At 41.1% G+C, this 23,982-nt stretch overlaps 1 protein-coding gene and 1 non-coding gene across 8 annotated transcripts in view; both read left to right on the forward strand.

Moving 5' to 3' along the window:
* Nucleotides 1-23,982, forward strand: part of LOC101321628 (kinesin-like protein KIF16B) — a 278,548-nt gene that overhangs the window by 216,862 nt on the left and 37,704 nt on the right. For 3 of the 7 annotated variants that reach the window (XR_002174849.3, XR_012326206.1, XM_019927579.3), the window contains one exon: nt 22,317-22,400. The exons of 2 other annotated variants lie outside the window; for them this stretch is intronic. Coding sequence is in view for 1 of the 5 variants with exons in the window: in XM_019927579.3 (XP_019783138.2) it covers nt 22,317-22,400 (84 nt within the window). In the remaining 4 variants the exon portion in view is untranslated. Of the gene's footprint in view, nt 1-3,309; nt 3,379-19,750; nt 19,906-22,316; nt 22,401-23,982 lie in introns of those variants that run through there. 2 more of the 7 variants (XR_012326204.1, XR_012326205.1) reach the window with 2 other exon arrangements.
* LOC117308388 (U6 spliceosomal RNA) lies at nt 17,365-17,471 on the forward strand. The gene has a single exon (XR_004522370.1). It is a non-coding gene; the product is annotated as a U6 spliceosomal RNA (small nuclear RNA).

The raw sequence follows: 23,982 nt of genomic DNA on the forward strand, positions 1-23,982 counted from the left end.
TTCCTTCTCTGTGCCCGTTCGCTGACCTTGTGTGGAATCTTCATCAGATTAAACCCTGTGTTTTCAGACTCCCCATCTGTAAAAGGATCATGCCACAGCTAGTTTGCAAAAGATTGTGAGAGCCTCAGATGAAATATGTTATTGAAAGTAGCCACAAAGTATTGTGCCGCATCTGCTGGAGAGCATGCCTTTGAAATTTGGTCATGCAAACCATTGCCGCAGTGATCTTTATCTGTATGAAAACTATGCATTTTCCACTCTATTAAAATCAGTATAATCCTTTTAAATATCAATCAAGTTATGTGCCCAGAAACAGAGCCCCAGTAAGTGTCGTCTTCTCCTTTCTCTACGGATGAGGCAGAGTTACTATTGATGTCTAGTGTCCATGAAGTTTACCTGTAGATCCAGGTCATAGTCTGAGAGTCAGTGAGGACAAAAACATAGCTCATCAAGAAGCTGAAGAGAAAGGACTATTTTAAAACCACATCCCCTTTCAACCAGTAGAATGAACGAATAGTGAAGACCTAGTGTCCTATCCCCTTCTCCCCTTTTGGATGAGTGGTCTGGTGGGCTCTGAATGTATTTCATGAAGTGGTAGGACATGGGGCTGGAAGATCAGAGGGTCACTGAGAGAGCTGCTCCTTCTAGGAGGTCCAGAGATGCTAAGCCCTGTCTGATTTGTAGAGGACTTTTTTTTAGTACAGTTAACAAGGAGCCTTCCCTCCTGAGTGCTGGAGCCTAATGGGCTCCGGAGAATCATCTCACAGTGGAAGCAGTTACGCATTGGAGTCGATTGTTGAGGGCCCTTTTATAATCTTAGCTAATAGTGATTCTGAAGCAGGTTTGTGCTTCTGCCCAGAGGCAGGAGGATGAACCATGAAAATGGGATATTTTATGTATTAAAATGTACAATCTAAATAAATGCTAAGGGAACTTGACTGCCCATGTGTGGTGAGAGCCTAAGTTACTGGGACAGGTGTGTTGCCTGTCTGCATCATAACTGAGTTATCACAGTGAGTCTTCAGGGTCCCTAAGTGTCAGACAGGATCAGCCTCCATCAGCCATATCCCCAGGGGGGCTCCTTTCTCCCTGTTACGGAGCTAAGGGAGAAAAATATTTTCAGAGGCTTCGAGTAAAACATGAAAGATTGCTGTGTTAGAGCAACTGTTCAGTCTCACATCTGGCAGTGTCTGGGTGCCCAGTAAATACCATTGGGAGAGAAGAAAACGATTAGGGCAAGAGCTTATGTAGTTTGTATATGAACTTTCAGTTTGTACTGATAGAACCATTTTTAGCCTTCTTTATTTCCCAAGTAATTTTCCCAAAGTAGCACCAAAAAAGGGAAAGAAAAGAAACTGGCTATTGGCCTTGCATTTGTCTTAGACAGCCATTTACCATCCATCACTGAAATACATTCTAAACAGTTTTATAACCAGCATTCCAAATTTAATATAAAAATTGCAAATCTACCCACCACCCAAATTATAATGCTACCAACCACAGCCACAGGGAGCATTCAGTAAACCTTAGATAAATTCAGCCGCGCCAAGCGCTCAGCCTCCTTGAATTTTTAAATAGCACACAGCTATGTAGGCAAAAATAGAATGCTGCCAGCTTCCTGACCTGGTACGTTATCAGAGGCCCACTTACCTCACTGTATGGCTTGTGTCGTATGATTCTCTCTACCTGATAGATAATCAGTATTTAAATCACTTCTTTCAAAGGTGGGTTGGGGAGCAAAAGGCACCAATTAGCTGGGAAGCTTTTCTGGGACATGTGGATCCAGGACCCAAACTAGGAAATTCTAATTCAGGAAGTCTGACATGGGATCTGAGAGTGTGTGTAGTTAGGGAAAAAAATATTCCCCAAATGATGCTCTCTGGACCATTGGTTAAGATGCTGCCTGTCATTTCTTTCGCATCCACTTTGGGAGCATTATTGATTTTTCATTATTACAGTCATTGTTACAGATCACCAAATCTAAAAGGTGATTTCCAGTGACAAATAATCTTGTCAAAATTAATGACAGGCACATTTAAACCTAGACAATGAAAACATGTTGATTGCCTCTTTGATCACCAAAGGCTGTGAAACATAGACTTGTACCAGGCTTTCCTCTCCAACCAGCAGGGAAACTTCTGTAACAGTGGGCTGGAACCACTTGCACATTATGAGACAATCAAGTACTCCAAGGGGCCTTAAAGATTGGGTAGTCCGGTTTTTCATTTTAGAAATGAGGAATCAGATCCCCAGGGAGAGTTTTGTTCAAAGTCACATCAAGACTTGTGGCCCAGGCAAGGTTCATGTCTCCTGACCCCTAGTCCTTCTTCTTTCTCCTGAGTCTCCATGACCATGTTCACTCAAGAAGGGGAAGTTTTCAGAGTTGTCCAGATGAGCCCAGAAAGAAGAAAATCTCTTCCCTAGAAAAATCTGTTACATAGCGAGACCCCATGGATGAAAACTAGAAATGGGGTTCCTTCTATTGAATGTCATGGCAATGACAGGTTCCTGTCACGTCTCAGTCCCTGAAAGGGACAATTTAGCATCACAGTAACGGATGGAAAATACAAGCATTTGAGTTAATTCAACTGCATAATTATTCATAAAAATGCAATATGAAATTCTCACAGATCTGAAATGTTTCTCACTTTGAAAAATTGTTGGGACATCTATTAAAGTTCTCAAATCTGTCTTCATTGGCTCATACCTAAATAAAATTGATACTGGCTTTGGGAGGAGTGGGATTTTATTTTATTTTGTATTTTATACCAAATATAACAAAGTCAGGGCAGTCCTAAGTATTGATACATTTCCAAATGTGGTTTTGTACCTAGGATCTCGCCAAGTTTTAGCACTTCAGTGATGACAGGACAGCAGCTTCTGTTGGTGGAATGTCCTAATTATAATTGCTGGCTGTTCCATGTGGACCACCAGCAAAGGATTCTGCCTTGTTCATTGAGCAGATCCTTAATGAGAGTCTAGAATGTACCAGGCTCTGGGCGAGGCACATAGCACGTGCTCATAAATAGTGCATGGTACGCTCACATTACCATATCAAAGGTCTACGGGAGCTCATTGCTCCTTTGATAACCCATAGGTTGCCCTGAAGAGTTGCCGCTTCATGCCTCTAACAAATCAAACTGGGAGAATTACTTATTTGTTTGTGAGCATATTTCTCAGTGACAGCTGTTCTTATAAGGCCTTGGGAGCTACTATTAATTTTGAGTAGTCAGAAATGCTTCCATCTCGTCAGCTGGGAGAGTTATGGCAGCCCTTTGATGAGTTTTCATTATTTGTATTCCTCAAAAGCTGGAGTGACTGAAATTTACAACCACAAACCTGTAGAGCGTGGGTGTTTCAGATGCTGGCTGTTGTCAGGTAGGTACGTCTACTGGAAAAAGACAGGTTAAAGCTGATTTGACCATATAGATTTGCCGTATAGAATTTTTCTCGCTAATCTTTAAAAACTGGATACTGGTTAGGTAGCCAAATATTAACAGGAGTAAAGAAAATGCCTAGTGAATGAGGAATGACAATAAAGTGCACTTTTATTAGGTGGTAACAAAAGTCAGATACTTTCCTTTCATTAGTAAAGATTCCATACTTTATTACTGTTGTTGTTCTCAGTTGTTCTCAGTTTCCCTTCAGTGATTTACAATCCAGTGTTAGCTGCTTAATTGTTGTAAAATCATAAAAGATAGGCAAGACTTTTTATTGCTCACTTTAATTTCTTTTCTATATTAGGGCTGCCATTATTTATATACAAAGGAACAACGATGCCATATATCAAAACCTATGCTGTCTGTTGCCGTCAGGACCACCTGGCTAACCTAAAAAGTGAACTTGGCTAAGAGAAAAAGACTTTTAATAAAAGCAGACTTTTCCATTACATTTAATTTGTCTCTTTGATGGCAGCAGACTGGCCGACCTATCTTATTCTAACGTAATAAATATTGAAGTCAGGATTTGAGTGTGGTGACTCTTAGAAGAAATCAGGCTGTGTCAGTTCACTGGGAATCAGAAAGGGAGAAGCCAGCTTGTAGATGAAAATTTCACTCTGAGGTCATTAAGATCATTAAGAAATATTACAAAGCAACAGAGAATGCTGACTGTATTTCTAATATCTATACATATACATATAGCTAGCCAACTTGATGAATAAATGGATACTCAATGCTTTTATTTTCCCAAAACTGAGATTCACAAATAATTCCGTAAACTGGCTAGCTAGTTCTATAAGGAGCCACTGTCTTTTCTTACTCCATTGATAATTCTTCATATAGAGCTATTGTTCAGCCTGAAAGTTATGGGCTTGTTTCTCGAACATGCAAAATAAAGTTGATCACTTGGATTTTTAGACTCCACAAGCAGCAAAGAAGGGCAAGACAAATTTCATGGGAAATCAGTGAGCCTCAAAATTACTGATTTCATTTTTTTAATGGCTTCTGTTTAAGTCCTTTTATCTTTAGAATATGTTTTCTTTATTGAATTGCAGAATAAGCTTGTCATGATTTCACTTAGGCCAAAGAAATGTGCTATTTTAATTCTCATTTGTTTCCTATGTTTTACTCAGCATAATCAAATTTCATAATTACACAAAGTAAGCCATAGGGCTGTTGTTCAGTTTTCTTCCAGTGTTGTCTAGGCCTAGCACGTCTCTTACAAATATCCAATATATTTGACCTCAGTCATTTTTAACTTTAATGTACAGTTTTCCCATAAGAGCTCAATTGTCTTTGCATCATTTCCCACTCCTGCTGTAAGGATAATGGTTATAGCAGGAAGTGGTACAGTTTTATGGGTTTTCTCATGAATACTGCATTCCCGTTTGTTTCTGCCCTTTTTCTATTCTACAACCTTTGAAAAGTAACATTTCATTATTATATTGGGCTCTATTTTCCCTGTACACGTTTCCCTTACTTCAAATAAGAATGCTGTGAAGATTTTATGGGAAGAAAGGTACACTCCTCAAAAGCAATATAGCCAAGTTAATAGGTAAAATACCTCCATGGTATCTAAAGTGCTACTTGGAACTCAACATAGAGAGATTTTAATCATCAGTACCTGAGATACAAAATTTCAGAGCTGGAAATGGAAATATCTCAGTTCAACTCCTTCATTTTTAACAGACGATGAAACTAAGAACTAGAGATATTATACAACCACCTCCTTGCTGAGCTGAGACTTGAAATCTGATTGCCCCAAATCCCAGGTTATTAAAAGAAAAAGCCATATGGTGTTAATTTAACTGTTCCATTAAATATGTAAAAAAGATAATCACTTTTTATTGTTTCTATAAAAATGATGCATGCTCATTTATACAAGTTCCACATAATATAAGAAGCAACAGATTATTCAAAATCATTCTCTAAATATAATTAAATTACCATTTAATGAACATTACTTTAAGTACTTAAATAAATAGGCACAGATAACAGGATGGATATGTAGAGTGATACAAAGAAATTAAAATGAGACAAACAAGAACAGGAAGAAAGAATGAAATAACTTTATAACATTGGGTTCAAACGATATGCTATTTTTAATTACAGACATTAAATTTAATTTTACTTGAATTTAATGGAAGTGAAAGAAAATCAAGTAAAACTGAAGAAATTGATGAAATTCAAATTAAATTTTTCTCCACCACAGCCTCTAAAATATATGTGACATTAAGAAAGATTATAAAAACCATTAAAACAGTAGTTGCTACTTTTCATGTGGTGCGTTTCCATTTTATAAATTATCAGTGTTGTTTCGCTCTTCTAAATGATCAATTGAGATGGGCAGGTTCAAGATGGTGGAGTAGAAGGACGTGCACTCATTGCCTCTTGTGAGAGCACCGGAATCACAGCTAACTGCTAAAAAATCATCGACAGGAAGACATTGGAACTCACCAAAAAAGATACCCCACATCCAATGACAAAGGAGAAGCTGCAATGAGATGATAGGAGGGGCGAAATCACGATGAAATCAAATTCCATAACTGCTGAGTGGGTGACTCACAAACTGGAGAACAATTATACCACAGAAGTCCACCCACTGGAGTAAAGGTTCTGAGCCCCACATCAGGCTTCCCAACCCGAGAGGGCGTCTGGCAACAGGAGGAGGAATTCCCAGAGAATCAGACGTTGAAGGCTAGCGGGATTTGCAGAGGTGGGGGGTGGCTGTGGCTCACTGCTGGGACAAGTACACTGGCAGCAGAAATTCTGGGAAGTACTCCTTGGCTTGAGCACTCCCGGAGTCCGAAATTAGCCCCACCAAAGAGCCTGTAGCGTCCAGTGCTGAGTCGCCTCAGGTCAAACAACCAACAGGGAGGAGACTGAGCTCCACCCATCAGCAGACAAGTGGATTAAAGTTTTACTAAGCTCTGCCCACCACCAGTCCCTCCCAGCAGGAAGCTTGCACAAGCCTTTTAGATAGCCTTATCCACCAGAGGGCAGACAGCAGAAGCAAGAAGAATTACAATTCTGCAGCCTGTGGAATGAAAACCACATTCACAGAAAGATAGACAAAACGAAAAGGCAGAAGACTAGGTACCAGATGAAGGAACAGGATAAAACCCCAGAAAAACAACTAAATGAAGTGGAGATAGGCAACCTTACAGAAAAAGAATTCAGAAAAATGATAATGAAGATGATCCAGGACCTCGGAAAAAGAATGGAGGCAAAGATCGAGAGGATTCAAGAAATGTTTAACAAAGACCTAGAAGAATTCAAGAACAAACACATGGAAGAATTAAAGAACAAGCAAACAGAGGTGAACAACAAAATAACTGAAATGAAAAATACACGAGAAGGAATCAATAGCAGAAAAACTGAAGCAGAAGAATGGATAAGTGACCTGGAAGACAGAGTGGTGGAATTCACTGCCGTGGAACAGAATAAAGAAAAAAGAGTGAAAAGAATTGAAGACATCCTAAGAGACCTCTGGGACAACATTAAACGCACCAGCATTCGCATTATAGGGGTCCTGGAAGACAGAGAGAGAGGACCCAAGAAAATATTTGAAGAGATTATAATCAAAAACTTCCCTAACATGGGAAAGGAAATAGCCACCCAAGTCCAGGAAGCTCAGAGCTTCCCAGGCCGGATAAACCCAAGGAGAAACACACTGAGACACATAGTAATCAAACTGACAAAAATTAAAGACAAAGAAAAATTATTAAAAGCAACAAGGGAAAAGGGAACTCCCATAAGGTTAACAGCTGATTTCTCAGCAGAAATGCTACAAGACAGAACGGAGTGGCATGATATATTGAAAGTGATGAAAGGGAAAAACCAACAACCAAGATTACCCAGCAAGGATCTCATTCAGATTCGATGGAGAAATCTAAAGCTTTACAGGCAAGCAAAAGTTAAGAGAATTCAGCACCACCAAACCAACTCTACAACAAATGCTAAAGGAACTTCTCTAAGTGGGAAACACAAGAGAAGAAAAGGACCTACAAAAACAAATCCAAAACAATTAAGAAAATGGTCATAGGAACATACATATTGATAATCACCTTAAATGCGAATGGATTAAATGCACCAACCAAAAGACGCAGGCTTGCTGAATGGATACAAAAACAAGACCCATCTATATGCTGTCTACAAGAGACCCACTTCAGACCTAGGAAAACATTCAGACTGAGAGTGAGGGGATGGAAAAAGATATTCCATGCAAAAGGAAATAAAAAGTAAGCTGGAGTAGCAATACTCATATCAGATAAAATACAGTTTAAAATAATGTTACAAGAGACAAGGAGGGACACTACATAATGATCAAGGGATCAGTCCAAGAAGATATAACAATTATAAATATATATGCACCCAACATAGGAGCACCTCAGTACATAAGGCAAATGCTAACAACTATAAAAGAGGAAATCAACAGTGACACAGTAATAGTGGGGGACTTTAACACCTCACTTACACCAATGGACAGATCATCCAAAATGAAAATTAATAAGGAAACGCAAGCTTTAAATGACGCAATAGACCAGATAGATTTAATTGCTATTTATAGGACATTCCATCCAAAAACAGCAGATTACACTTTCTTCTCAAGTGCGCAGGGGACATTTTCCAGGATAGATCCCATCTTGGGTCACAAATCAAGCCTCAGTAAATTTAAGAAATTTGAAATCATATCAAGCATCTTTTCTGACCGCAACGCTATGAGATTAGAAATGAATTACAGAGAAAAAAAAGGAACAAACACATGGAGGCTAAACAATACGTTACTAAATAACCAAGAGATCACTGAAGAAATCAAAGAGGAAATCAAAAAATACCTGGAGACAAATGACAATGAAAACACGATGATCCAAAACCTATGGGATGCAGCAAAAGCAGTTCTAAGAGGGAAGTTTATAGCTATACAAGCCCACCTCAAGAAACAAGAAAAATCTCAAATAAACAATCTAACCTTACACCTAAAGGAACTGGAGAAAGAAGAACAAACAAAACCCAAAGTTAGCAGAAGGAAAGAAATCATAAAGATCAGAGCAGAAATAAATGAAATAGAAACAAAGAAAACAGTAGCAGAGATCAGTAAAACTAAAAGCTGGTTCTTTGAGAAGATAAACAAAATTCATAAACCATTAGCCAGACTTATCAAGAAAAAGAGGGAGAGGACTCAGCAATAAAATTAGAAATGAAAAGGGAGAAGTTACAACAGACACTGCAGAAATAGAAAGCATCCTAAGAGACTACTACAAGCAACTCTATGCCAATAAAATGGACAACCTGGAAGAAATGGACAAATTCTTAGAAAGGTATAACCTTCCAAGACTGAACCAGCAAGAAATAGAAAATATGAACAGACCAGTCACAAGTAATGAAATTGAAACTGTGCTTAAAAATCTTCCAACAAACAAAAGTCCAGGATCAGATGGCTTCACAGGTGCATTCTATCAAACAGAGAAGAGCTAACACCCATCCTTCTCAAACTCTTCCAAAATATTGCAGAGGAAGGAACACTCCCAAACTCATTCTATGAGGCCACCATCACCCTGATAGCAAAACCAGACAAAGATACTACAAAAAAAGGAATTACAGACCAATGTCACTGATGAATATAGATGCAAAAATCCTCAATAAAATACTAGCAAACAATCCAACAGTACATTAAATGGATCATACACCATGATCAAGTCGGATTTATCCCAGAGATGCAAGGATTCTTCAATGTACTGAAATCAATCAGTGTGATACACCATATTAACAAATTAAAGAATAAAAACCATATGATCGGGCTTCCCTGGTGGCGCAGTGGTTGAAAGTCCGCCTCTGATGCCGGGGACACGGGTTCGTGGCCCGGTCTGGGAACATCCCACATGCCATGGAGCAGCTAGGCCCGTGAGCCATGGCCGCTGAGCCTGTGCGTCCAGATCCTGTGCTCCGCAATGGGAGGGGCAACACAGTGAGAGGCCCGCATACTTCAAAAAAAAAACAAAAACACCATATGATCATTTTAATAGACGCAGAAAAAGCTTTTGACAAAATTCAACATCCATTTATGATAAAAACTCTCTGGAAAGTGGGCATAGAGGGAACCTACCTCAACATAATACAGGCCATATATGGCAAAGCTACAGCAAACATTTTCAGTGGTGAAAGACTGAAAGCATTTCCTCTAAGATCAGGAACAAGACAAGGATGTCCACTCTTGCCACTCTTATTCAACATAGTTTTGGAAGTCCTAGCCATGGCAATTAGAGAAGAAAAAGAAATAAAAGGAATACAAAATGGAAAAGAAGAAGTAAAACTGTCACTATTTACAGTTGACATGATACTCTACATAGAGAATCCTAAAAATGCCACCAGAAAACTACTAGAACTAATCAATGAATTTGGTAAAGTTGCAGGATACAAAATTAATGCACAGAAATCTCTTGCATTCCTATACACTAACAATGAAAAGTCAGAAAGAGAAATTAAGGAAACAATCCCATTCACCACTGCAACAAAAAGAATAAAATACCTCGGAATAAACCTACCTAAGGAGGTAAAAGACCTGTACTCAGAAAACTTTAAGACACTGATGAAAGAAATCAAAGATGACACAAACAGATGGAGAGATACCATGTTCTTGGATTGAAAGAATCAATATTGTGAAAATAACTGTACTACTCCTAGTAATCTACAGATTCAGTGCAATCCCTATCAGATTACCAATGGTAGTTTTTACAGAACTAGAACAAAAACTTTTAAAATATGTATGGAGGCACAAAAGAAAGACCCTGAATAGCCAAAGCAGTCTTGAGGGAAAAAAGACGGAGCTGGAGGAATCAGCCTCCCTGACTTCAGGCTATACTGCAAAGCCACAGTAATCAAGACAGTGTGGTACTGGCACAAAAACAGAAATATAAGTCAGTGGAACAGGAGAGAAAGCCTAGAGATAAACCCACGCACCTGTGGTCAACTAATCTATGACAAAGGAGGCAAGGATATACAATGGAGAAAAGACAGTCTTTTCAATAAATGGTGCTGGGAAAGCTGGAGTGCTACATGTAAAAGAATGAAATTAGAACACTCCCTAACACCATACACAAAAATAATCGCAAAATATATTAAAGACCTAAATGTAAGACCGGACACCATAAAACTCTTAGAGGAAAACATAGGAAGAACACACTTTGACATAAGTCACAGCAGGATCTTTTTTGACTCACTTCCTAGAGTATTGGAAATAAAAACAAAACAGAACAAACAAATGGGACTTAATGAAACTTAGAAGCTTTTTCGCAGCAAAGGAGACTATGAACAAGATGAAAAGACAATCCTCAGAATGGGAGAAAATATTTGCAAACAAATCAACGGATGAAGGATTAATCTCCAAAATATATAAACAGCTCATGAAGCTCAATATTAAAGAAACGAACACCGCAATCCAAAAATGGGTAGAAAACTTAAATAGACGTTTCTCTAAAGAAGACATACCGATGGCCACGAGGCACATGAAAAGCTGCTCAGCATCACTAATCATTAGAGAAAAGCAAATCAAAACTACAATGAGGTATCACCTCACACCAGTTAGAGTGGGCATCATCAGAAAATCCACAAACAACAAATGCTGGAGAGGATGTGGAGAAAAGGGAACCCTCTTACACTGTTGGTGGGAATGTAAATTGATACAGCCACTATGGAGAACAGTATGGAGGTTCCTTAGAAAACTAAAAATAGAATTACCTTATGACCTACGAGTCCCAGTACTGGGCATATACCAGAGAAAGCCATAATTTAAAAAGACACATGCACCCCTGTGTTCATTGCAGCACTATTTACAATAGCCAGGTCATGGAAGCAACCTAAATGCCTGTCGACAGACGAATGATTAAAGAAGATGTGGTACATATATACAATGGAATATTACTCAGCCGTAAAGAGGAACCAAACTGGGTCATTTGTAGAGACATGGATGGACCTAGAGACTGCCATACAGAGTGAAGTAAATCAGAAAGAGAAAAACAAATATCGTATATTAACACATATATGTGGAATCTAGAAAAATGGTGCAGATGAACCAGTTTGCAAGGCAGAAATAGAGACAAAGATGTAGAGAACAGACTTATTAACCAAACGGTCAAAATCGGGGGTGGGGTGGTGGTGGGTTGAATCTGGAGATGGGGGTTGACACTAATATGTATGTATATTAATGTATAATATTTTATACACTATTATGTATAAGTTAGTGTATAATATTAGTGTATAATAAAATGTGTATAATATTTTATACACTAATGTATAAAATAGATAACTAATAAGAACCTGTATAAAAAAATTAAATTAAAACAATAATTGACTCATAACAAAGCTAAGATTATCACATTTTATTTACTCCCACCTACCCAATTTTAAAAATTATATTTTATAAAGTCACGATATAGCACATTCTTTTATACATAAATTATGTGTAGTTTCCTTTTTTATACATAAATTATGCATAATTCTGTCCTAGTTGTGGGTTTAAGTAGAGGTGGTATTTACAGTGGTTTCTTCGTTCCTGAGATCCTTGTATCGTGCTGTCTCTTGGTTGGATATTTTTGGTCATCCTGTACGTTTTTGAAAGGTTCACCTTGATGTGTTTTACCTGAGTTCTTATGCGCTTGAGAACGTCTGCCTGTGGACTGCACACTTTAAAGACATTTCTCTGTTACTTATAAACCTCTTGGGTCACGTTTTATTTCCCTTAGCATTTTTCATTTTGCCTTGTTATTTTCTCTGCTCTATATGCCATAGGCTAACCTGTGTTTTTATTGTCTTCATGCTACTTTTGTTTCCTCTACTGGGACTTTCTACTACTGTTTTTCTTCTACTGTTTTTGTTTCTCTCGTCTCTTTCTTGAGTTCTTCTTGCTCATTTTTTTTGTTTTTTGAGCATGTAGACAGTGGGGGAGGAGGGGGCAGGGGTGCAGGGTGTGGAGGCACTGGATTTCCTTTTTTCAGCTTTTTTCATTTTAGAATAGTCTCAGACTGTTTTTTGCCTTTTAGCATGCATTGTAATTTTTGTTGAAAGATGGTGTGTCATGTGAATGGAGCTGAAGTAGATAGGCTTTTAGCATGCAGTTTTATACTTATCTGGCTACCATATAGGCTACAATTGCCCTGGCTGTGGTGTCAGCGGAAAAAATGTCCTCAAGTGCCCTTGTTTGTGTTTCCGCTATTGTCTTTGGGTTTTCCCAGAAGCTTCTTAAATAGAGCCTGAGGCTCGCGCTTCCTTTAGCTGCAGTCCCGTTGTCTTGCAGGAGCCCTGTTGGCGTGGTGGTGGGATGTGTGTGTTGGAGGGTCTGTAGGCCTGTGATTAGGTCTCAGTCTCTTAGTGAAACCTGCAGGGGGCATTCCACTCCCCTGCCCCCGAACAGTTGGGCTTTGGTAAAACCCAAAGTGGTTAGATTCTGGGAAAACAGTTTCCCTTGAGGGCAGAGCACTCTGGTGTATTTCAGAAGGTTACCACCCCACCATCCCCGCCCCCAGCACCTTCTGCAGAACCAAAGGGATTCTTCTTCACAGTGAGAATCTGGTGGGACTTCTGGAGGTAAACGTCACAAAAGTTATGGAAAACGCAGCTCCTCTGGAGTTTTTTTAACTCTCATACTAGGCTACACTGAGCCTCCAGCAGTTCGTCGATTGCAGTTTAAAGTGTTCCTACAAAAACTGGCTGCAGTTGTGAGCTTCAGCACCAGCTAAGCCGTGCTTCTCTGTTTCTGCCTGTCCGTCTCTCCGGATGGGGGACAGTAGTTTGCCCTGTGGCCTTAATTCTCTGATGGATCCGGGAAGAGCTCTTGATTTTCAGTTTTCTCAGTTTTTTTTCTTGTGAGGACAGACGTCACAACTTCTAAGCTCCTTATGTATCAGATCAGAAACCAGAAATCCTATTTGAATAGTTTTAGTTTTACAGAAAAATAATGTGAAGGTAATACAGAGTTTTCATATATCCCATACCCACTTTCCCTGTTAACAGTTCACATGAGTATAGGGCATTTGTCACCACTAGTGAACCAACGCTGATACATTATTATTATTATTAACTAAAGTCTGTACTTTTGAGATTTCCTTAATTTTTACCTAATGTCCTTTTTCTGTTCCAGTATCCCATCCAGGATACCACACTACATTCAGTCACTATGTTTCCTTAGGCTCCCTTTTGCTGTGAAAGTTTCTCAGACTTTCCTTATATTTAATGACCTTGATATTGTGAGGAATGATGGTCAGGTATCTTAGAGAATGTTCCCAATTGGGATATGCCTGTTTTTCTCATGATTAGACATTTGGGTTTGGGGGAGAAAAGCCACGGAGGTAAAGTGTCATTATCATCACATCATATGAAGGACACACACACCATCAGTGTGACTTAACACTGTTGAGATTGACCTTGATCTCCTGGCTGAGGTTTCTCCCCTGTGAGGTTCCTTGGTTCCCCCCTTTCTATACTGTTCTCTTGGGAAGGAAGGCACTGCACAGCACACATTCTGCGGAGCCCACGTTTTAGGGGTGGAGAGAGATGCCCCCACTTCCTGGAGGGTGAGGTACCTACATTAGTTACTTGGAATTCTTCTGAATGGGTGGCTTGTTTCTTCTTCCCCATTTATTTATTTACTTGTTTATTTCATCATATTTGGGGTTTTAAGGCAATACATTTTTAAAAATTTTGTTTTTCACGTTTTTCCAACTTAGGCCGTATGCAGCAACTCTTTGCATCGGCACCTGTGTCCCTGTGACACACTCCCATCATTGTGCTTTTGGTTTTAAATACATCTTCCATCTCTTCTTTTTCTAATTTTTAAAAATTTATTTTATTTATTTATTTTTGGCCGCGTTGGGTCTTTGTTGCTGTGCACGGGCTTTCTCTAGTTGCCGTGAGCAGGGGGCTACTCTTTGTTGCAGTGAGCGGGCTTCTCATTACAGTGGCTTCTCTTGTTGCAGAGCACAAGCCATAGGCGCACAGGCTTCAGTAGTTGTGGCGCACGGGCTTAGCTGCTCCGTGGCATGTGGGATCTTCCTGGACCAGGGCTCGAACCTGTGTCCCCTGTGTTGGCAGGCGGATTCTTAACCACTGCACTACCAGGGAATCCCCAACGTGCTTTTGGTTTTGAGCACTTCCTTGATCTCTGGCACTACAAGATGCTTTGGGCTCATCTTACGTGGTCCCTATCCCAGTCCTGGAATCAGCCATTTCTCCACGAGCTGGCTCAGTTTTCTGCCCGTTTCCCCCCACTGTAGTCTCTTCTTTCAACCTGTGTATTGCTTCCTGCTTCTGGTTCTTTTTTATGGGTGTTTGTGGTTCCTTAAGACTGTGGATAATTTCTTCCCTGAGTTCTTCTTGTCTTTGGTCAGTCCTTCTTGTACCTCTTCTTTATCTGCCTTTTGCTTCTCTTTTATTCAGTATCTCTTCACCTACCCTTTTTATTCATAGTTCAGTTTCAGTTCCTTCTAATTATTTCTCATCTTTAAGTGAAATGGACTAATTTTAGGGGAAAACACCAGTGAATCATGGGGACAAGGAAGGGACAGACCCTGGGGAGGGGGAGGCAGCAAGCTACCACACACCTAAACCTTTGCCTGGAATTTTTCTGAATTATTTTCCACCAGTTTTTCCCTTCGCATCGAGGCACGTATTTTCTGGTGTTCGCGGGGGCAGTGGGTCACTGTCTGTGGCAGTAAAGCCAGGTGCCTGCCTCTGGCCTGTTTTCTCTGCCAACACCTTGAGCAGCTCTGGGTTCTCCCCGCACAGGCCCCTACTGCCCTCCTCTTTGCTGTGGGTTCCCCCCACCTTCTCCTTGTCCCCAGCTTTAGTCTTTAACATCAGCGTCATGCAATACCTGGGGGCTTGGATGCCGACCCTGGTGGACAGCTTGTGGCCTGTGGCCTGGAGAGGAGGACAGGGAGGCTGGGCTCCCAGCGGCTGCTGGCCTGCGTGTGGGCTGCAGTGGTTTCCTACTTTGGAGTCAGAGTCTTTACTTATTAAAATTTTTATTGGAGTATAGTTGATTTACAATGTTGTGTTAGTTTCAGGGATTGACAGGGAACTCTGCTTTTCATCTCTTGTCGTTCTTGGTGCTTTTGAAGGTGTGAAGGGATGCAAATAAAGGCTTTACTCCACCGTCTTTAACCCGAGCTGCTCCATCAGGTGTTACAGTTTGTAATCATACTTTTTTAACATGAGACTTTATCCGTGAAAGTTATAAGGGGGGCAATCATACTTTTTTAACATGAGACTTTATCCGTGAAAGTTATAAGGGGGAAATGATGGGTTTTGCTCTTTATGAAAATGAAATCTTTTTACTTTTTCATGGAATGGTGTACTTGACTCTATGATGTCACTTTTTGCCAAAATGACCTGTATATTCAGTACAATCCCGATAAAAAATCCCAACATACTTTTCGGGTAGAAACTAGCAAGCTGGTTCTGACAGAAAATGAAATCTTATAAAAAGAAAGAAAATGATTTTTTCCTCATTACTGAGCCCCAAGTATCTTGATCATTTTTATATAAATCAGAAATATTTATCTGAGTTCCTTTAGAATTGAGTAGGTGTGAGGAATATGGAACTTCAGGAACTTTAATTTTTAGAAATGTAGGACACTGTATTTCCTTTGTCAGAGGTTACAAAGGAAATCAAAGAGGAATCTCTCCTCCACCCACAGATGCCTTCTACTGTTCCTGACAGCATTTCTCATGGAAATCAGATCTCGACCATCTGCTAGATTCAAAAATGAAGCGATAAAAATGAAAAAAAATTTAACTAAAAAGAACTTGAGAAGAAATGTAAATGTGCAAATTATATCATTGATTTTATTTTCAATTTGCTGTTAGGTTAAGAAGCCAAACAAACAAACAATAGATGTCAGTGTATGTAGGGCATGAGGGGAAAAGTCAGGGACAGTCACCCCCTCTCTGAGCCTCTCTTGTATTCTTAATTTGTTGGAAATATTACTTTTCAGACAGCAGCGCTTTCTGCAAAATAGAAGAGATCTTTTCCTTTTTTTGGCTCTCCAGGCACATTATTTGTCCTGACCAGTGGCTCTTTCTATCTTGGTAAATTGTACGTTTTTAAAAACATATGGACAGTTTAAATAATTCACAATCCGGAAATGAACCCTACAGAGGATTGCTTTTGCTGTTCTGTTTCAAAATAAATGAGGTGGTCACTTTGTACCTGGGGAGAGAAAAAGTTCAGGCCTCTCTTCTACCCCAGATTTCTAAACCCTTCTAAGGATTTATATAATAGTGAAGATATAAAGGATTATAAGGATTTTATAGTAAGAATGAAGCAGCAGTTCCTGCACTCTTTAATCCAAGTAAAGACTATGATGGGGGCTTCCCTGGGGGCGCAGTGGTTGGGAGTCCGCCTGCCGATGCAGGGGACGCGGGTTCGTGCCCCGGTCCGGGAAGATCCCGCGTGCCACGGAGCGGCTGGGCCCGTGAGCCATGGCCGCTGAGCCTGCGCGTCCGGAGCCTGTGCTCCGCGGCGGGAGAGGCCACAGCAGTGAAGAGGCCTGCGTACTGCAAAAAAAGAAAAAAAAAAAAAAAAAGACTATGATGGTCTTTTTTTTTTTCTTTTCAAAAGACAGGTTGTTGTTGAGAGTAGCAACCTAATCCCTTCGGTGTCAACAACTATTGGCCCCTAAATGGCTTCCGTGCCACCTGTACTGTTACTGTTTCCCCAACTCCTTGGCTATTTTAGTGTTGCATTTTTAAAATATAAGATATTTCTAGTTCTGTTTTTTTTTGAGTGCTTGAACATTCTTTTGAAAGAATATTGGTTTAGATGTAGCCAATCAACAATCCCTCAACTGAGAATATTTACCCTTGGCGGGTAGAAGCAGCTGGGAATGTGTCTTCGGCCTAGTGGTCATTTACAAATGTCAGAAGTTTTGTGCTCACTTCGGCAGCACATATACTAAAATTAGAACAATACAGAGAAGATTAGCATGGCCCCTGTGCAAGGATGACACGCAAATTAGTGAAGCATTCCATATTTTTAAAATGGGCAGAAGACCTAAATAGACATTTCTCCAAAGAAGATATACAGATTGCCAACAAACACATGAAAGGATGCTCAACTAATCATTAGAGAAATGCAAATCAAAACTACAGTGAGGGGCTTCCCTGGTGGCGCAGTGGTTAAGAGTCCGCCTGCCGATGCAGGGGACACGGGTTTGTGTCCCGGTCCGGTAAGATCCCACATGCCGCGGAGCAGCTGGGCCCGTGAGCCATGGCCGCTGAGCCTGCGCGTCCGGAGCCTGTGCTCCGCAACGGGAGAGGCCACAACAGTGAGAGGCCCGCGTACCGGAAAAAAAAAAAAAAAAACTACAGTGAGGTATTACCTCACACCAATCAGAATGGCCATCATCAAAAAATCTACAAACAACAAATGCTGGAGAGGGTGTGGAGAAAAGGGAACCCTCCTACACTGTTGGTGGGAATGTACATTGATACAGCCACTACGGAGAACAGTATGGAGATTCCTTAAAAAACTACAAATAGAACTACCATATGACCCAGCAATCCTACTACTGGGCATATACCCTGAGAAAAACCATAATTCAAAAAGAGTCATGTACCACAATGTTCATTGCAGCACTATTTACAATAGCCAGGACATGGAAGCAACCTAAGTGTCCATCGACAGATGAATGGATAAAGAAGATGTGGCACATATATATAATGGAATATTACTCGGCCATGAAAAGAAATGAAATTGAGTTATTTGTAGTGAGGTGGATGGACCTAAAGTCAGAAAGAGAAAAATAAATACCATATGCTAAGACATATATATTGAATCTAAAAAAAAAATGGTTTTGAAGGACCTAGGGGCAAGACAGGAATAAAGATGCAGACGTAGAGAATGGACTTGAGGACTCAGGAGGGGGAAGGGTAAGCTGGGACGAAGTGAGAGAGTGGCATGGATATATATACACTACCAAGTGTAAAATGGATAGCTAGTGGGAAGCAGCCTCATAGCACAGGGAGATCAGCTCGGTGCTTTGTGTCCACCTAGAGGGGTGGGATAGGGAGAGTGGGAGGGAGACGCTAGAGGGAGGGGATATGGGGATATATGTATATGTATAGCTGATTCACTTTGTTATACAGCAGAAACTAACACACCATTGTAAAGCAATTATACTCCAATAAAGGTGTTTAAATTAAAATGTCAGAAGTTTTATAAGGGGTTTAACCTTATGGAATTGCTGATATTCAACCATTTTTAACTTCCAAACTGGCAATTTCATCTCATTCAACCTAAGAGCTTACAGATAGCGAAGCCTAAACAGCACTGTCAAGATTCTCTAAAAAGGAGAAATGGAGGTAGTTTTCATTCTGTCAGAGGGAAGAGGTTGGGAAGCTGTTTCTGATGTAAATATAATTATTTTAATGGAGGCAATACCTTGCCTCACGCCCTTACCATTCTCCTTCAGGTTGTTCATGTCCCAGCCCCATCAAAAGGACATGGACCCCGTCACGTGCATTTATCATGAATCACGTGGGAACTTCTGTTCCCGTTCCTTCTCTCCCTCCCTCCAACACTTCACCTCCATCCTCCTTATGTTGTATTTTGTGAGGAATCAGTTGACAGGAGCTAATAATCCCAGGACAGACTTCCCAGGACCCTGCCTCCAGACCCGTTCCTGTTTTCCCCACCGTGGTCACTGACCCCTGTCACTTTCCTGTTCCTTTGTTGGTACAGGTCCTCAGTGAGGTTTGTTGACAGCTCCTGGTGGGCCTGTTGACTACTGCCAGCAGCTGTCCATCATTTTCCTGGTTAATACACACTGGGAGGGGTTACTGTCTTTTATTTGGGTCCTAGGTTCTCAAGGACTTCAGAAGGGTCTTCCATACTCTGCGGACACACTTTACAGCCTTGTTATGAAAACCTAGAGTCAGTCCTGGTTCCTCGTCTTGACTCAGCCACTCCATGACTTGGAACCATTCTAAGTCACTGACTTCTGACCCTGTGTTTCTTTATCTCTGAAGTTAAATTGTTGAATATTATAGTCCTATGATTATGTGCCTCAGTGCCATTTAAGGTTGCCCTTTTCTTCCTAAAATCTGTATTATAGATAATTTATACACAGTTATTTCACAGGGTGGATCGTCGTAGCACAAGATACTAGCCTCCATCCCAGGGTGGAGTACATACTACCATTGACTACGAGGAAATTTAAATGCTTGCTTCCCACCTAGTTCAGCTGCCGGAGGGTCCTTTCAGTGCACCAGTTCTGAGCGAGCATGCAAGTATGACTGTAAATTTCCCCCGACAGAAACCACGTCACCTCATCAGCCACATAAGAAAATGATAAAACAACCAACTGTGAAAGCATGCTTGCCAAGCCTTCAGCATCACTGCGTTTGGTGGGGGAACACATTTGTACAAGATGAAATCGAGGCTAGACGAAGCCCAAAAGACACGTTCTGGGTACCTGTCTTCTCTAACCTGCAACATATGGGAAGTGTGTTTGTGCCAGTGAAGTCAGGGTTCCAGAAGCCCCTTTGCTCCCTGAAGCCACATCACCATTCCAGGGTTGGGGAGAGGGAACCAGGGATGTGGCATGCTGCGTTCTTAGTAATTACCAGATCTCTAGTAAATAGTAAGTGTAGCTAAGGCCCATTCGTCATTGCTTCACTAAATCTTCACAGATAACCGGTAACGTTTACTACCATTGCCTGTGTTTTTTTTTCAGCAGAGAATACTCAGGCTCAGAGAAACAAAGTAGTTAGCTAGTTAGTGGTCAAGATTCAAACTAGTCTGTCTTACTTCGGTGCCCATGGCCTTTCACTTTACCTTGAACAGATTTTAAAGTTGCCTGTAGGCAACCAGATTGGAACATTGGTGAGAGAAGGAGAAGGAGGTCCCACACCCCACCCGCTCCAAGGTTTGGGGTAGAAAGAGCACTTGAGTTTGAAAGGAGCAAACCTCTGACTTCCACTAACTTTGTAAAAGGGCTCTAAAGTCATCAAAGACACCTCGAAGAGAGGGAAAAGGAAGAATGACTCTTAATAAGAAAAAGGCATATCCCAATAAAAAATGGCCCAAAGAGTTGAACAGACACTTCCCCCAAATGAGTAACCAGATGGTCAATGAGCATGTGAAAAGATGCTCGACATCATGGCTCATTAGGAAAATGCAAATCTGAACCACAGTAGAAATCACGGCATACCCAGCAGCATTGCCAAGATGAAAAAGACCACGGCACCAGGCGCTGGTGAGGATCTGAAGCCACTGCGTCTCTCAGTCACTGCCGGTGGGAGTGTTGGTGGTAAAACTGCTTTGGGAAACCATTTGATAACTTCAGGTACAGCTGGACACTTGCATTCCATATGACCTAGCATTTTCACCCTTCAGACTATGACCAGCAGGAATCCCTACATATGTTCATAGGAAACATATGGAAAACCTATAGGAAAATGTTCATAACAGCACAATGCCTAAGGGCCAGAAAGTGGAAACTAGCCAAAAGCCCAATAGCCAGAGACTGAACAGACCAGTGGTGGAATGTTCACATGGTGGGATGCTGTAGCCACAGGAATGAGCAAACTGTTGCCACACATGGCAACATGGGTGGACCTCGCACACATGACGTAGAGCGATGACGGTGGACACAAAAGGGTTCGTGCCATATGATGAAGCTGAAAAATGGGAAAAACTAAACCATGCTGTTAGAAGTCAGGCTAGCGCCAGCCTTTTACAAGGCAGGAGGGGAGTGCCAGGGGTTCCTGGGCAGCCGGGGGTGTTCTCTTTTGATCTGGGTGGTGGTTACAGTGTGTTGAGATGTTGAAAATTCACCAGTTGTTCACTTAGGATATGTGCATTTTGCTGTATGTATATTCTCCTTTGGTACTAAGTTTTCAAAGTCCTATACCTACAGATGTTAGTTCTTAATTTTTGATTCCCAGTGTGGCAATATAAATTTATATCAGCCCAGGTTTGCATATGTATAAAGTAGGAATTTTGTGGCACATTGTGACCTATATTGTGGGAGAAATATTCTTTTTTTTTTTTTCTTGATAACTCTTTGTTGACCTCTCAGTGTGTCTGAACCCGACAGGGCGAGGAAGGAAGGAAATAGTGAATTTCATCAACACCAGCGATTATTACCGCTCAGCGTTCATTCAACCAAATCCACGCGAGCTGGTCAGGTTTCTGGCAGATTATAGAGCTCTTTCTTGCCTTGGCGTCTATAAGAAAACTTACCTTTTCGTTATGATTTTTATACTTCCAAGAAAAGAAGCATAAGGAAAATACCTATGAAATTCCAAGACCTGGCTACAGCCAATTCTAAACCTTTATTCTCTAGGAGACAAGGAGAAAAGATCGAAAGAGAAGCCTTCTTTTCACATGGGCCATCTGCATTTGCAGTAGTAGCTGAGAAAAGGCAATATGGAAAGTTTACAGAACTCTTTTACAAAATGTTCAGGTAGTATGCTTGTTGAGTTTTCAGATTCTTACGTCAACACAAATATAATTGAATTCTAGTATTAGAAGGGGACTAAAAGAAGAACAAACTTGTGTTTTAAAAAATAAAACATGTGAAACACCACCTGGCAAAGAGTCTACTGTGTCGTCTGGGACAAAACACTGAGACTCAAGTCTGGCCTTCCTTTGAGGCCCCATCATCCTGCCTCTTGGGTGACCCTTGTGGAGCCTTGCCTGGTCTGTTCAAGGTCACACGGTTGGTGGCTAAGCAAGGCAGGCCCTACCATCTTTAAACTTCCAACCTCTTTCTCCTCCCCCCCCCACCATGATAGAGATTCCAAACAATGGATTAATAATAGCCCGAAGTTCACAGGTGTGATATTAATGTCTCTCTTATAAAATATGTATTTCAGCTCGCGACTCTTGAATTCCCTCCAAAGAAACTATTTGGAAACAAGGATGAACGTGTGATTGCTGAGAGGCGAAGTCAGTTAGAGGTAACAGAATTAAGCTTTTCTTTCTCTGTGTGCAGAAAGTTTGCCATCTGATTGACCAGTGAGAATTCTTCCTCTTAAACACTTAACTCTTGTTCACGGATGGAGAGATGCTGCTTCATGAACACAGGAGGTGGCAGCAGCAGATTGTAAAGTAATGAGATCAGTTTATTGAAAATATAAGTCCTTCCCCCCACCCCCAACAGAGCGTTTTCCTGGGTTTTGAGGAGATACATTTATACCAAGGGTTAGGAAGCAGGTTGTGGGTGAGAACTGAATGTTCACGTAGACAGATGGTACACAATGCAGGCTGGGGGTAAGAAGCTTGCTGCCAAAAACTTGAATTAATTAACTGAAGATTTGTAGTATTGCATCGTTGTTACTTTTTCAAGGTGGCTGGAAGCAAAAAGACACATACCCATTTTAGTCATGGTTAGGTTCTGTTGGACTTATTTTAACTTCGTCTTCTGAGCCAGCTCCGTGGAGAGCTTTGGTTCAACACAACTGTTGTTTTTCTGACTGCCTCCCTGCTGGCATGCACTGTTGACTGCTCCGTAGAGCTTGTATTGCTTTGCAGGCTAGAGCTGCTTATTTGGTTGGCATGTGATGCTACCGAGGCAGACTGTGCTGAGGCATGGTCGCAGGTAACCCTCGGGCATGGGCTACCCTCTTGCCGCTGTGAGCCACTGAGGCAGGCAGGATAAAATTACAAATAGCTCACTCCAGTCAGCAAGCTTCCTGGGGCCTCGCAAAGTCCCCTCTGCTACTCTTTTAAGAGGAAGAAAAAGAAGACGTATTGCAAATGAAATCAAATAAGAGGAGGCCTGAGACAGCCCTTTCTGAATTGTGAAAGTCTCCATAAAACAGCGGTATTTTTCTCATTCCTGGAGACAGCCAGTTTGAAATGGCTGCCCATGGAGTCCAGTGAATACCAGTGAACCAAGCCTTAGGGAAACCTCCAGAGGCTGGAGGTTGCAGTGAGAGCAAAAGGGGGGAGTGGGGACCGTGGAGAAATTGAAGACTAGGAGATTGTGGTCCACGAGGGGCATTTTAGAGACTTGAGATCCTCAGTATAGAAGTGATCTGAGGAAACAAGAGTTTCAGGGTGTGGCCATGCTTACTGGACTGTGAGTTAAACTATAGAATTACACCTTTGAAAAGGTGCTGGAACTATTACGACTGAAGTTTGGATGGGTCATTGCAGGGCTCTAAAAATCAGCCTATGAGGTGGTATGACCCTGATACCCAACTGAAGAGCTTACATTCAAGGGAAAGGTTATCGTGGTGAGCCTGCTTGACCAAGTTCTCTTAAAGGTTTAATTGTATCATACAAACAATTTAAAACTCACAGTAGAACTAGTGATGGTTTTCTTTCCGGAACCCTTAACCTGCGTCAGTAATCCAGACTTGTCTTTAATGGAAACGTGCAGAACGACAGTGTATAAAAACAAGTTTGTAAACTAACAGGAAGTAGCTGTTGTCATCCCTACTTACTCAAGGCTCCAATTAAATGCACATGGTGCCAGCCGTGCCCCACAGATTGGGCGTTTGTGTGCTGTGCGTTTGTGAGCCCTGCTCTTGGGGA

This window comes from Tursiops truncatus, chromosome 15 (assembly GCF_011762595.2).
Source record: "Tursiops truncatus isolate mTurTru1 chromosome 15, mTurTru1.mat.Y, whole genome shotgun sequence".
NCBI classification, from domain to species: Eukaryota; Metazoa; Chordata; class Mammalia; order Artiodactyla; family Delphinidae; genus Tursiops; species Tursiops truncatus.